At 42.8% G+C, this 16,100-nt stretch overlaps 1 protein-coding gene across 1 annotated transcript in view; it reads left to right on the top strand.

Annotated features, from left to right (window-relative positions):
- CPNE4 (copine 4) overlaps positions 1–16,100 on the top strand; it is a 476,281-nt gene that overhangs the window by 434,682 nt on the left and 25,499 nt on the right. Inside the window, exons 9-11 of the mRNA XM_039242236.1 lie at positions 2,877–2,963; positions 5,981–6,040; positions 15,007–15,140. Of these exons, the coding sequence (XP_039098167.1) occupies positions 2,877–2,963; positions 5,981–6,040; positions 15,007–15,140 (281 nt within the window). The remainder of the gene's footprint in view (positions 1–2,876; positions 2,964–5,980; positions 6,041–15,006; positions 15,141–16,100) is intronic.

The raw sequence follows: 16,100 nt of genomic DNA on the forward strand, positions 1-16,100 counted from the left end.
AGCCAAAGTAATACTGAAAAATAAAACCAAAACGGGAGGTATTACAATCCCAAACTTTAGCTTCTACTACAAAGCTGTCATCATCAAGACAGTATGGTATTGGCACAGAAACAGACATATAGACCAGTAGAATAGAATTGAGAACTCAGAGCTGGACCCAAAGGTATACAGCCAACTAATCTTTGACAAAGCAGGAAAGAATATCCAATGGAAAAAAGACAGCCTCTTTAACAGATGGTGTTGGGAGAACTGGACAGCAACATGCAGAAGAATGAAACTAGATCACTTTCTCACACCATACACAAAAATAAACTCAAAATGGAAAAAGGACCTGAATGTGAGACAGGAAACCATCAAAACCCTAGAGGAGAAAGCAGGAAACAACCTCCTTGACCTAATAGAATTTAAGATCTAACTCATTCAAAGTTTCATTTGTTATGTCCCGATTTGTTGAAGAAATTGAGGTTAATGGAAATGATTGAACATAGCAAAGGAACCATTACAGCTTTTCTTTCTAACAGTAAGGCACATCCCTATGCTACTTGTGTCTCTTGTGCATTACAGAAAGATTTGGGGAAAGGTAATTTCTGTTTTGATGGGTTTGGGAGGGCCTTGGGGTGCTTTGCCTGAAAGTACTAAATCTGCTTTGAGACAAGCTGGAATTTTTGCTTATCAAGAGCTTCCCACCTGGAGAGCAGATTAGAGGAGAACCTAAGAGAGGGAAGAAAGACAACCATTGATGGTGGAAAGATTAGGTCTTTTGAAAAAAAAACAGGGTTGGAGATGTCCTGATTTCAGGTTCAATTTGACTCTTCTTTCTTCCTCTCTTCTTTTCTCCCTCCCTCCCTCCTTTCATTTCTCTTTTTCTTCCCTTCCTTTTATGGAAGGAGTTTTAGAGAGCCTTTAGCCAGTACAGGATTCCTTTCTTCTTAACTCTTATGTGGTTCCCAGTTCCTACGGGAACTTCCCCAGTGTTGAGAAACTACTGTTCTCAGTTATCTGTTGCCGAGGATCAAATTAGCCCAAAACTTCCTGGCAGAAAACAACAACCATTGCCTGGGTTGACAATTTAAGCTGAGTTCACTGGGGGCAGCCCCTCTCTGTTCTACGTGATGTCAACTGAACTCATACATTTGTGCCTCTGTGGCTGGGAGGGCCAGGATGTTTCTCATATACTCTTTTATTCTCCAGGAGAGCAGCCTAAGCTTTTTTTACTGATGGTAAAACCTTCCCAGTAGCAAGAGGAAGGCAAGCCCCAATGCCAGACACTTTTTAACCCTCTGCTCTTATCACTTTTGCTAATGTTCCGTTGGCCAAAACAAGTCCCATGGCTAAGCTCACTGTCATTGTGAGAGGGAACAGCAGAAATGCATGGACGCTGAGAGGAATGGATCACTGGGGGCCAGAGCTGTTTTAGTGTACCCCACTCACATCTGCCTCAGAAACTGCCTTATTTTCTGCCTCGGTGTCTGAGTCACTTTAGTGTCTGACTCTTGATTTTGGTTCAGGTCATGGTATCGCGTTTCATGAGATGGAGCCCTGCATTGGACTGTGTGCTCCCGATGCAGAGCTTGCTTGGGAATCTCTCTCTCCCTCTGTCCCTCCCCCACTTTCTCTCTTTCTTTCTCTCTCAAAATAAATAAACTTAAAAATTTTTTACAAGAACAAAAGAAAGAAACTGCTTTATTTTCAGATACTGCTAATTGTCAGAGAGTGAAAACTGGTCTCCTGAGTAGAAGTCCAAGGCTCCAGCTCGCACAGAATGGTGGGCAAGAGCTTTCAGTGGCTCTTGGATGTTTGACTTGAAGTTGATTTTGTCACATGAAGTCCTCTGTAGGCTTGAAAGGTTGATATCTGTTCCCCTAAGGCCCCCCTTATCTCCCAGCTACCTCCTCAGTTCCCAACTAGTCCTGCAGCTGTGATACTATCCCTCAGAGAAGCCCTTTTGGAGATCTGTTGTGTCACTAGTGTGATTTGTATTACTCCATTATTTTAGTTCACAGAGAAGTTCTATGCAAACTCATCATTATCCCCACTAATTTCCTGTAGCTAGCACTCAATGTCTTTCAGTTTTCTGACCTTTTAAGCTAATTCCCAGGCACTAAGACTCAACACTGTATTAGTCAACACTGTGTCTACAGATGTCTCCTTCCCTCTGGTGCTTGAGTTGATCCTATTAATAGAAAGCATTTATAAGTGCCAGGCACTTTTTAAAATGTATTACTTGGATTAGGGGTACCTGGGTGGCTCAGGTTAAGCATCCGACTTCGGCTTAGGCCATGATCTCACAGTTCGTGGGTTCGAGCCCCACGTTGAGCTCTGTGCTGACACCTAGCTCAGAGCCTGGAGCCTGTATTCAGATTCTGTGTCTCCCTCTCTCTCTGACCCTCCCCTGCTCATGCTGTCTCTCTCTCTCTCTCTCTCAAAAATAAATAAAACATTTTTTAAAAATAATAAATAAAAAATAATAAATAAAATAAAAATAAATAAATAAATAAAATAATAAATTTAAAAAATTAAAAAATAAATAAAATGTATTACATGGATTAATTATTAAGTCCTCACAATAATCCTATGAGATAGATAAAATTATCAGCTCCATTTTACAAAGGAGATATCCAAGGCATAGAAGAATCAAGTAATTTGCCAAGGGTCACACAGCTGGGAAGTGGAGGAACTGGGATTAAAACCAGGCATTCTTATATCAGAGTCTCACTCAACCACACCTCCCTGCCACCCAGGATACAAGGGTTATCACACAGAAACCATTACCCAGCCCTCAGACCCATCTGCTGCAGGCCCCAGGGGCTTGACTTCACGGAATGACCCCACTTCTTCCTAAACAGTCTCTTTTGCTATGGCCCCTCTTATTGCAGGTGCAGTGGGAATGCATCAACCCCAAGTACAAAGCCAAGAAGAAGAACTATAAGAACTCAGGTGTTGTGATTTTGAACCAGTGCAAGGTATGTACATAGCCCTTCTCTTTCAGGTGTGTGTAGCTAGGGCTTTCTGGGAGGAAGAGCTCAGATTGTGTGGACAGAGGAGAGACTATCAAGGAGGTGTAATGGTTTTTTTTTTTTTAAATAAAAACCGAAAAGTCAATGTATTAATAGGTGTGCAATGAGAAACATAAGCATGGGTGGCCTTGGAGCTGTGGTGGTCCAATGCCCCATGGTTTCCACAAAGACAGTCATACTCTCGAAGATGGGGAGTCCTGGTCCCATGTGAGGCTCCTCTCTGCCCTGAACAGCACCAGAGGGAGAGCCCCCAAAACCAGAAGGCAAATTTCCAGAGCCCCCACCTTGCACCTGTCACAGTGTTCAGTGCTATATGTGTGCCGCCTCACCCATGCCGCGAGGAAGGGTACTATGAAAACAAAGCAATGGAGAAAGATTAGAGGGCCTAGAAATTCCTCCCAGAAGGGCTCTAACCTCACAGAAAATCACACATAAATCTCTTAAATCACATCTTAGAATAATTCTGGCACTGGTTGAGTACTTACTATGTGAGAGTAACTATGATGAATTCTGTTTAACTTGTATCACAATGCTGAGATTTCCACTGTCAACTCAGATCATTAACTAGTCACACACATGGCAAGTTTAAGAGCTAAGATTTTCATCTATGCCATGTCTAACTCCGCCATATATGACTTGAATGCCATCTAGCTTCTGTCTGTGTATGTCAGCTTCCTTCTTCCAGATTGGCTTCTCTCTGTGTGCCAGGAGCTGTAGGAGCACGTCCTCTCATAGTAGGAGCAAGAGTAAAGGAAAGACTGATATGCCCCCCCTCCCCCCCCACCAGTCAGTGCATCCAGTGGCCATCTGGAATCATTGTATTAATCGTGTCTTTTATTTTCTATAGTTTTTGACGCATTAATGTCTTGGGGTCTCGTGGACTGGGTAGGAACGACTCCTCCCAGGGTTAGCTAATTCTTAGAGATAGTAGACCAACTTGCTTGTGAGCCTGCCTTTGATATGCAGACCAACCAATCCAGAGCCCATACCCCCAAGCACCTCCTTTACCAAGCTCTCTCTCTCTCTCTCTCTCTCTCTCTCTCACACACACACACACACACACACACACACACACACTATCCCTGTGTCCCTATATCTCCCTGGGTCGAGGCTTTACACAATTAGAGATCACCCCTGTAGCCCAGAGCCACCAAAAGTATTCAAACTCTCCAATCCTAAGCCAGTTTAACTGCTTACCCTACCCCGCACTCATTCCTTCCCACAATAAAGACTTCCACCCACACTTCCCTCTTAATCCTTCTGCCTTCTAACTGACCCTGGTGCTTCCCCCTGTGGCCCCTGAGTAGCATGACGCGTATCCTACCCTTTTGTGGGTAATAAACTCTTCTTTCAAAGGCAGTTGTCTCTGGTCATCTCACCTATTTACACAAATCAAATGCCAGGCACCTTCAAAACATCCCTGTACCCAGGGAAGCAGGAGAAAAGATCTAGATGAACCACTTTAGTGGTTGTCTATCTCTTTAAGGTGGCTGTGATAAGTCTGTTTTGATCCTCCATGAATTGATCTTACAGTTTAGTGCTTAGGGGCCAATATTATTCAACTCATTCCCAGGTTCTTATTTCCTGGATACATAGACAGTAGTAGGGTATCCCAACCATCAAGCAAAGCATTGCCATAAGGGAGCCAGGAGGCAGGCACTAAACAGGGGGCCAAGTGAACATCAGCCCTGAGAAAAGTCTGCCAAGAGATATGTGCCACCTAGAGGTGGTACATAAAGACACCAACACAGGATTTTGTGGGTCAGTCTCTGAGAAGCTGCCCTGAGTATCAGATGGAATCTGAGAATTAAAGGTCAAAAGTCACAGTTACTCACTGTCCAGGTCAAAGTGGTCAGACAGTAAGCTCCATGACTGCGGGTATCGTGTCTGTTGTCCTCATCACCATATCCCTACCATCTAGTGCCTAGTGGGGGCTCAATAAATTCTGTCAAATAAACAAATGGATGAATATCACTAAGGGTCAAGCAGCAGACTCATAAGGAAGCAGAAATGAAGACCAAAAATTGGTATGGCACACAAGAACACAGATGATCGTGGGTGGGCAAAAAACAGGGACCATGCTGACGTCCAGCACAGAGGTCCAAAGGATGGACTACGCAGTCCGTTTGCCACTATTTGAGTCCCACCTCCACTTTCTACTAGGTAGGTGATCTTAGCTTCAACATCATCCTCCACAAAAATGGTGAAGTAACAATAATAGCACCACATTTATATGGCTGTTCTAACAACTAAGTGAAGTTATGGATGTTAAGTCCCTGGCTTAGAGTTAATCATTGTTGTTCATGGCATGGCATGAATCTAACTAATGGGAAACTGTCAGTAAAGGCTTCTCAGGTCATTGCAGTCCTGAAGCGGCCAACCTAGATTACTTGCAGTACTAAGAATGTTACCAGGACTGGGACTTAGACATGGGGTACAAGACTAAAGCCTAATGTGAGACTTTATTAATTCTGAAACAGTGGTGACCCTTGAAAATACAGTGTTAGTCTCCCCCTGGAGGCATGCATAACCCAAAAGAGGGGAGCAGGGCCTGGAGAGCTGCAGTCCTCACAAGTCCAATCTGAATTGGGTGTTGCTTTCTTTCTCTCCTATAAAAATCAAAATCGGGGCAATTAAGTGTCCAACTCTTGGTTTTGGTTCAGGCCATGATCTCATAGTTTCTTGGATTTGAGCCCCACGTTAGGCTGATGCAGAGCCTGCATGGGATTCTCTTCTCCCTCTCTCTCTGCCTCATGCCCACTTGTGCTATCTCTGTCTCTCTAAAAAATAAGTAAACTTAAAAAATCAAATCAAATCAAAATCAACTGACCTATATCTTCTCCACAGATGTATTTCTGCTCTTTCTTTTAGATGAACAGTGCAGCCCCAAAGGTTAGGCTCCCACTCCATAAGGAAATAGATCATGGTGTACTAAAACAGTTTCCTCTCCTCCTCCTGTGCAGATCCACAAGATGCATTCTTTCTTGGACTACATCATGGGTGGCTGCCAAATCCAGTTTACAGTAAGTTGTTTCAACATTTGCTTGTATTCATGGAACAAGGTGTGGGGAATTATAGAGGATTGTGGGAATGTGGAGACAAAAATTTGTTAAAACCCTGGGTCAGCTTTGTTCAGGTCTCATTGCTGTAATATTTTATGGTATCATTTTAAAGTGAGTTCATACTTCTGTTTTCTCCAGTGACTATGGTTCTCAGGAAATCATATCAGAAAATTCATGCCACTCAACCTCAGGTGTTTTGGGAACCCTCCTAATGCTTCCCATTCTTTCAGTAACTACATGAGGCATCAGGCAGTGCGTATATTGCCAGATTCCATCTGGTAGGATGGGAAGGAAGTAAGCCACTCTGGTAAGTCCCACTGACCCAAGGCAGATGAAGCCCAAAGACCAGTACCAATGCCATGCCCAAGAGTCAGTGCCAAGGGTAAGCCATCCAAAGGGTCACCAGGCAATGAAAAGGTGAATTCCAAAAGATTGGAGATTTAGGCTTTCAAAGTTGAGAAACAGAGTATCTAGACTCAGTGGGTGGATAATCTGTGAACGCATAGGATTTATACACTCCAGTGATTTGGGTGGGTAGGCTGGGTCTCTTTAAGGTGCATGGTAGGCCAAGCTTTTGAATCCATCTGCCCTGGAATAACTTATTTTCAGTGGCCTAGTATTCACAGCCCTCCCAGGTACAGGCAGATGTGGCTTCCAGAAAGAGGATCTCCAGATGGCAAGAGAGAATTCGGCTAAAACCTATGGGAAAGCAACATGCAAACCAGAGAACAACAATCTGAACTCTTTTGTTCCCCATCTTTCAGACATGTACTCATGAATGTCAGCCCTGTTTAGCTCCTTTGACTAGATCAGTCATGTGAGAAAAGCAAGGCAGATGGGTTTAATAATTTTGTCCAGGTTTGAGCCCAAGAGAGTAGACAGGACAAATGTATTTCTGCGACAGAGATGGTAGCACTCAAAGGACTAAAAGGAGCTGCAGGGGTTGAGATAAGGGGTGGTTTGATAGACTGACCTCTCCTTAACTAGAAGATTATCCTCTAATCTCAGAGGGGTCTGCCTGTATCTTCCCTAAACTTGGGGTATTTTTCACTTACCCCTGACTAGGTATGGGTTAATGATAGAATTTGGTCATTTCTTTAGAGTCTAAGGCACAGCCACACAGCCCTCCTGCATGTACACCGGCACATACAGAAAGTAGCAAACATGTTCATCGTGAGCACCCACACCTAACTCTAGCTGTCCTGTGGGCTCATTGTCACACTGATGTATACACATAGAGGTGGAGAAGCCAGCAATGTCATAAAGGAGAGCTCCTGGAAATAGTGTCCCACAGTCTTAGGCAAAGGAGCAATTCAGGAAACTATTTATAGGTTTTCAAGGGAGAGCACTATTGATTTGGTTTGGAGTCTATAGATTCCATGCCCTTGAACAACTCTTTATTTAACCTTCAAGGGCTTGCTCTGCCCTTGGAGTTGTGCTGCAAAGAACCAGTCCCCATGAACACCAGAGGTCTATTCCCTCAGGGTCCCCAGCTCCTCCACCTGGGGGTCCATGTGGCCTGTCTGACACAAGATGGCCCTTCATTCTTTTCTCATGCCTGCTGATCCTCCCCAGCTGGGAGGTGCTGCCTTAAAAGTATTCAGCACCACCTCTCAGCTCCAGCTCCTCCTCCCTCTCCTAGCAGTTCAGTCCTCCTCAAACTCTTTGAGTCATCCTTTTATTTAGCTCTCCTGGATCACCCCTTTTGATTGGACCATTTGTTTCCCGTTAAGACCCTGACCAGTACACTTTACAAAGTGGGGCTGACGGAAAGCTTTTGCACTTTCCACAGATGCCCGGTGCTTCTGATTCTACATTAAGAATGTCAAAGTGGAGCACCTTTCCCTTCAGGTGCCAGGCTGATGTATATTAGGTACTTTTATTGAATTATAATGGATCGAACCCTAACCTTAAAGGAGAGGTAAGGATGAGGAAAAACAAGAAATTTGATGAATAAGTATGCTACTAGTTTTGGCTTCAAAATGCATCCTATGAATTTAAATGTTTATTCATCCATATATTCTAATGATAAATAATGAAACCTTATTTGGGTTAATGTGCATAAACAGGGTGTATTTAGGGGACTATTGGAGAAGCAGTTTGAATTAAGAATTTGAAGGGCAGAAGCACCTGGGTGGCTCAGTTGGTTGAGTGAACAACTCCTGATTTCAGCTTAGGTCATGATCTCAGTGTTCGTGGGATCAAGTCCTGCATCAGCATCTACACTAACAATGCAGAACCTCCTTGGGATTGTCTCTCTCCCTCTTTCTCTGCCCCTCTATCTTGCTTGCACTCTCTCTTGCTCAAAAAAAAAAAAAAAATGAGTAAAGTGTTTTTTTTTTAAGAAAGTGAAGGGCTTTTAATTTTGAAGTAATATGGTGGATAAGGGAATGTTCAGAAGAATCTTGAGGAAGACATTGAAGCAACTGGGCACATGCTTTAAGGAACTAAATCTGGGAGTGTTTGGTGGAAGGCATTGAAGGTGGTGAGGGAAGTCAGAAAGATGAAGCAAAAAGAAGGGTGCCTAGGTGGCTCGGTCGGTTAAGCGGCTGACTTCAGCTTTGGCTCAGGTCACGATCTCGCAGTTTGTGTGTTCAGGCCCCATGTTCAGCTCTGTACTGGCAGCTTGGAGTCTGAAGCCTCCTTTGGATTCTGTCTCTCCCTCTCTCTCTCTGTACTCCTCCCCAACTTGTTCTCTCTATGTGTGTGTGTCAAAAATAAATAAATAAACATTTAAAAAAATATGAAGCAAGAAGAATTTAACCGTCCTGAGGACAAGTAACAAGAAGCTAAATTAGCAGGGCAGCAATAGGAGAGGCACTGTGGAAAGAGACTCCAATAGGCCCTTTGCCTATGATTCAATGAAGAGACAGAGGCCAGGGAGGATGGTGAGTCCAGAGGACTCAGATCTCTTGTGCTTGACTGACAAAGCAGTTGATCCTATTCCCGGCAATATGGAAATCAAGAGGAGCCACTGATGAGATGTTGGATTTTATTTTGGACACGACGGAGGTACTTTCAGGCTTCTTGGTGGAGATGGAACTTATTATAAATATGTCCTAGGTTTTAGGAGAGAAGTAGAAGCTGCATACTATAGGTTTGGATGAGATGGCCAGAGGGAAGAAAACAGAGAGAAAAGGCATCTCCAGAAACTGTAGAAGATCTCCACTGAGCAGCATGGGGAAGAGGGGGAGTCCATGAGAGAAGAAATGCCAGAGGAATAGGTCCAGGATGAGGCAGTAACTCAAATGACCAGAAAGAAAATGTTACAAGATCAAGGGCAATAATCCCATATGTGAGAAGGTGAGGAATAAAAAACTGGGTCATGTGATAAAGAGGCACATATCACCTTCTGGAAGAACAATTTCAGCAGCATGAGACAGGGAGACCCAGGAGTTAGGGTATAAATAGAAGGTAAAGAACTAATTCAAGAAGTTTGGCAGTGAAGATGAGGCAAGAGAGGAAAAGGAGAATAGCAACTTGAGGATCAAAAGAGGGGAGGTTTCAGGCTAGGATCTGATCATAAGCAGAGGAGGAGCCACAGTGGAGGGAACGAGATTAACGATGCTAAAAAGAGCCCTAGTCAATGATTCTTTTTTGGTCAGCGGCACCACTTGAGAATCTGATACCCGATCTATATTGTCTCCCTGGAAAATGCACACACCCGATTTTGCACGCAGTTTCAGGAGGTCAAGGGCACCCCTGAGGATGTTCCATCTCTTCATGCAAATCCTCGGGTCATAAAAACTGGAAGGCAACCATCATAGGGCCGACCTGGAGGAGGTGGGCGCAGGTGGGACAGAATAGGGGGCGGAAGGAGGGGAGATGGAGATCACTATGTTTGGCACAAGGCAAAGCAGCCAAAAATAAAATTAGATACTAGAATTTCACACACAAACACAAAATTATAGACAGCACAGAAGAGACAGACACCATAAGGTGTTTGGAAAGAAAATGGTAGAAGAGTTCACCGTTTCTGTTGAAAGTCATTGCTTTTCCAGATGCATAAAGCTGTACTTTGTAAAGCAGATTTTCAGACAAGCTGTATGTAAATTACAGTACCTCATTTAGGTGGATTATGATAAAGTCTTTTTAAATGATAATGATAATGATTGATGATAACATTGGGACATGTTTATGACATAATGTTAAGTGGGATAAAAAGGTAAAGCAAAGCCACCCTATGGTTACAGCCAGGTAAAATGTTTATGTACTTACATATATGGAGAGAGAGAGAGACAGACAGACAGACAGACAGAAAATCTAGAAAGGAAAAGAAAAACAAAACATGACTTGCTTGGCCAGTGGAATCCTTGACGAACAAGGATTATCCTCAGGGGCATTCTTGACCTCCCCAAATTGTGTGCAGAATTTGGTATGTGCATTTTCAAGAGACTGGATATAAATCTTGTATCAGATTCTCAATTGGTCCAAGTGACCCTCAAAATGTATTTTTTCATATTTTCAGAACTATTTGTAATTTTTTAACATTAAGGATGGTATTGCTTTCCTTTATCTCTGACTTTGTAGTCTACATTTTGGTAATATAATATTGATATAATAAGCTGAATTTGGCTCCTCCCAGATTAGCCTTCCAACCTAAAGAAAAAGATCACCTATTACAAGATCTCTCGGGAAATCTTTCCAACCCTACCACATGTCCACACTGTGTCCCAGTTTAAGTTTTACATCTTTATATCCCAGACTAAACACTGGTATAGACTCTGGTATAGACCTCTGAAAAAAAAGAGAATGAGCCCTGGGTTGAAGAGGGGAATGCTTTGCAGTTTGCGGGAAATGAACTGGGTGACCTCAGGGGACCTTTCCATCTAGTCTAGGTTTCTATTTCTTTACCCCCAGTGGAGTTTTGAGAAGTAGAAAAGCACAAGAGTTTAACCTATCAATTAAGAAATGGTTCAGACTGAACAGTATCTCCACCTACAAGGCTTATTGTTACAGATCCAAATTGTATACAAAAGTAAAACAAAACAAAACAAAAAAACAAAAAACAAAAACAAAAACAAAGAAAACTCTTGCTCCAGCAGATGATATGGCAAAGGTTGACTGCAGGTTGATTACAGAGAGATTAGGCAACTAACCAGATTAGGCAACAACCAACCAGTTGTTCGTTCCCAGTTGTTGGTTGTTTGAATCCAAGGGGTTTCAAATGGCTTGTTTGTCACAGGCAAAGAAGGGAATCTGAAGAGTGGGCTTGTTTGTGTAAGAAGCTAAAAATGTCCAAAGATAGATGCTCACCATTGGCTTCCAGCCTTTTCCGGGAAGCAGCTCTGCACTGGGGACTCGGTGGCGACGGAGGGAACATTTCGCATTCTTACTTTACAAAGTCTTCCAAAGCTGCTCCACAGCTCTGCTTAATGATAAGCAAGGCTTCCTGGGCAGAAGGGGAGAGCAACGGGCGGGCGCCTATTCTCCGGCTGCCTGCTGGGAAGATTGGAGCACATACCAGAACCACAGGCTTTCATAAATGCTTCATATCAGAAAATGAAAACGTGGCCACTCTGTGAGCTCACCAGCACTCAGGAAGCCAGGCGTCGGCAGCCACCTCCACAAACTGGCATTTTTCAGTCATTTCCTTGCTTTTATTTCTCAATTTAATCCCGTCTTTCACTGCCTCCCTGTTGCTTTTTAAAATAAACCTAACCTTTCACTCTGTTCGCTTTCCACTAATGCTAACTTAAAGAGCACAGAGAATTCTTGGTAGAAGGCCACCTCCTGAAGATAGATATTTTATCTCCAGCTTCATCAGGGATACTTTAGAAACCATCACTTGCCAGGAAAAAAATCTTTCAGCTGCTGCGTACTTAAGACTGTCCATTGCTTTCTAGTCAATGATAAGATTTTTGTTATGAGCAATGGGAACTACAGAAACGGGTGGGTGGTAAGGATCATTGGTTTATTTCCCTTTCACCATGTAATTTTTAAGTTCATACCTTTTCCCAAAGCTCTATCAAAATCTCGGGAGCTGGAATGGCCCCTGTGGTGGTTGTCACTGGATACTGGGGCCATCCCCATGGGAAAAGTGGAGCCCTGCCCCCACCTCCTGCAAAGTCCTGGCTGCGGAAAAAGAAGTAAAATTTCCATCAGGCTTGTTTGTATGTCTAAACAGCACCACCAAGAGCAGGCAGCCCAACACCAGCCTTCTAACGGGGATCTTTGTTTGGGTGGCTCCATTATCCTCAAGATGTCATCTCCATTTCCAAAGAAATGTGGCTACTCCCTTGTTCTACCTGGCATCAGTTGGTCACCAAATCCTGTTTACTTTCTATCCTGAATATCTCCAGTTACTACCCCCTTCTCACCATCACCTCTGCCCCATGCGAGTTTGTTAAGCAGAACAGAATTATTCCAAGCCTGTAGAGGAAGAGTTCCTAGAAATGAAATGACAAAACAGGGCCAGAATGAAGATGAAGATGAAGCAAGAGAGAAGAGAGGCACCTAGGATGCAAACTTTAAAAGGAGGCATTCTCTCTCAAGATCTTGCAAGTGTAGGGTCAGCTGCAAATAATTTCCTTCTTGAATTGACACCCTCGTCACCTGTCTTGCCTTCCCTTAGTCCCAACCCTATGACATGTGGCTTTATTTTAAAATATATTGTTGTCAAAATCTGTGTATGTTCATCCAGACATTATACACACTTCTCCACGTAACACAACCTACTCAGTCAGGTGTTGCATCTGGGCTTGCATGCGGCCACTCGGCGCCCGCATACTTGGAGCGTCTTGCCCACATCTGGGGAGGATAAAGGGACATTTAAATTTCTTGAGCTGTTATTTTTCTTTATGGAGGTTTCCACCCTCTGACATTTATATTAATCCTGGTGTTATTCTCTGGTTTTATATCAAGACACCAGCATGTTTTTGTCATTATGGAATGCCCTTGACAGTCAGGTAATCAACATGTGACAATTTTCAACTGCAGCCTCAAGAAGCATGGGAAGAGGATTGTGGTAATCCATGATGAAGAGCAACACACACACACACACACACACACACACACACACACACACTTTGATTGCCCTATGCCTACAATTTACAACCATTTTGATTATAAACAGCTGTTTATTCAAGGCCATTCTTCTCTCCTAAATTACTCTAGCTGCCTTCTAGCCAGCGTCCCTACTCTGAAGCTAAATCCCCTCCATCCTTTATAGGAATAAACATACCCACGTGACAGCTTGGCATGTTAGCCACAGCCTTCTGTGTTCTCGGGTGTATAAAGGCATAATGGAGGAGCAGCGTATGGAGTCATATAGACTTGGGTTTGAACCCGGCTCCATCACCAGGAAGTTTCATCACCTTTGAGCCTCAGGATCTTCATCAATAAAAAGGAATAACAAATCTCTACCTTCTAGGGTTCTTTAATGAAAATAAAATAACATAATACCTGGAAAGCTGATAGCACAGTGTCTGACACAGAGTAGGGTTTAACAAAGTGTTAGTCCTCTCTCCTTTGTTGTCTAAAGTAAGAGCACCTCAAGGGTGGGAAACTACCTTGCAGTTTTTCTCCACACGACCTTTCCTTTTGAAACATTATTAGTATTAGCATCTTATCAGTTGGTACTCCCTTGTTAGAAACATCTGGTTATTCCAAAAATAGAATTTGAATCCTGGTTACATTTCTTTTCAACAGGAGAGGTTAGGAAGAAAAGGAGAAACAAAATCAGTGATGAAAAGAAATAACTTCATGAAAATTTCCCCTATCAACCTTACTCTTATAGGCTGATCTCTCAGAAGCAGAAACAGAATGCAAAACACCTTTTCTCTGTCCTTCCAGAAAGAATATCCACCCTAAGTAAATCCAATGAGATACTCAAATTATTTGTCATAATAGAATGTTGTCAAATAATATACATATAACATTTGCCATCTGCAAGATCATAAGAGAAAGTAAACCCTCTCTGCCATTAGTAAGGCCATGAGTGGATTCTGCTGAACTCTGAAGAGAAAGGGAAGACACAACAGGAATATGTCTTTCTTTCCCTACTACTCCTTTTGCTTTAATTCTCCTATCCTTTATCTCCACCCCCCACCAAGCTAAAGTTTTTTGTTTGTTTCTTTGTTTGTTTTGAGAGGTGTTTGCTGGGTTAACTTTTATCTAAATGGTAATGATGCTAGAAATCAGAAGAAATGTTTCTTCCTGGTTTAGCACTCTCCAGGCTTGAGGCTTTTGTTGTTTGTTGTTGTTAAGAGTGTTAAGTGGGTCAACTTTTATTTATATATTTTTTCTGCCAGGGGTCAGAAAAAATTTAAGAAGTTCAAGGATAATGTCTACTTGGTGGCAAGGCAGAGGATTCCCTTTTCCACTTCCCACCAGCGATGTCGTAGCATTCAGGTTTCTTCTCTGGTCTAGGCAGGACTTCTCACATGAATGGGAACCAAAAGCTGAATGCCTCCCTTGAAGCTGCTTCTTGCAGAAAATTCATTATAACCACTTCAACACATCTCTCTGCAACTAGCTGCACACAAAAATACGACAATGGTGTTCTTATATAGACCACAGCTTCAACATTGAATTTAGTTTTAAGGGATTTTACCTCTTCCTCCGAGATGGAACTGTCCTGCCTGAAGAGCACAAGACTCTTTTCTTAGTGAATTATGAACTGGGGGTCCAGGGTGGGAAGGGCAGGTATTCCACCCTTCTTCTTGCTGCCTGGCAATGTGGTTCAGCAGTGACTGGGCTTTCTGACCTACATGTCAATCTCATGTTCCATTTTGGGATGAGGGAGAGGAAAATGGAAGACTACCGAAATGGCCTCAACCAGATTAATAACCTCTCACTTTCCTTCTTCGCAGGGTATGTGATATTCTGCTTTTCCCATCTCGGGCCATGTCTTTTGTGTGGCTGATCACAATTCCTATAAGATATATTCCCTTTGAATCTACCTGTTCTCCTATTTTCTCTTCCAGGTAGCTATAGATTTCACTGCCTCAAATGGGGACCCCAGGAACAGCTGTTCCCTGCATTACATCCACCCTTACCAACCCAACGAGTACCTGAAAGCCTTGGTGGCTGTGGGGGAGATTTGCCAGGACTATGACAGGTACAAGACTTCTAGTCGGCTCAGACCTTATCATCTCTGTGGGTTCAGATGGTCCCTGGCTGATTCTTGGCAGAAAAATGGAAGTGAAGTCCAGCAGTTACCTATAGAGGGGTCATGAAGGAACAGAATAAAGCCTTGCTTTTTTTTCCTCTCCACACCTAGAGAAACTGAGTTCATGCCATGCTCACCTTGGTCACCAAAAACAAAAAATCCTTTCTCAGCTTTCTTATTTGGCTTGCAAAACCACTTTCCATCCTGTGAAGTTTCAGAATGGGTGTTGCTCCTCAAAGTTTGGGCCATGGACTAGCAGCAGAGATCACCTGGGAACTTAGAATTCATAGCCCCACTCCAGACCTATTGAATCAGTATCTGCATGTTAACAAGATTCCCAGATGATTTCTGTGCACTTTGGAGTTTGAGAAGCACTTGGTTATTGGACATTATTGCACCTTACCCTCACATTATACCTTATGTTGTAGATATTATTTAACAGAAGAGCAGGGAGGTTAAGCTGTGCACTGTCACTCAGCCCAAGGCAGGATTTGAACTCAGATCTATTTCATCCTGCAGTTTAAGCTCCTAATCATGGTGTTTCATTGACTTCAGAGCTATTGGTAACATTAGTAGAGGGTGTGTGTCTGCCCACGTGCACGTGTGTGTGCTCATCCATGGAAGTGTGTGTGTGTATTTGTATGTGTGTATATAGATAACGTGATTTTGAGATCACATTGGTATTACATTTATTTTTCCTTGATAGTAAATATTGACCTTTCCCACCAAGAGAATTGTGAATTACATAAATTACATTAAACTGAATTTATCTTGCCTTTCCAGTATTTCCAGGTTGAGGTGAAGTGGTTCACATGTTCAAGAAGTTTCTTTGAGGAAGAATGAATATAAATATAAATATAGATACATCTCAGTTGAGTCTTTAGTGTGATTGTAAAACAAGACTAGTTA

This window comes from Hyaena hyaena, unplaced genomic scaffold, assembly GCF_003009895.1.
Source record: "Hyaena hyaena isolate Hyena2069 unplaced genomic scaffold, ASM300989v1 scaffold_210, whole genome shotgun sequence".
NCBI lineage: Eukaryota > Metazoa > Chordata > Mammalia > Carnivora > Hyaenidae > Hyaena > Hyaena hyaena.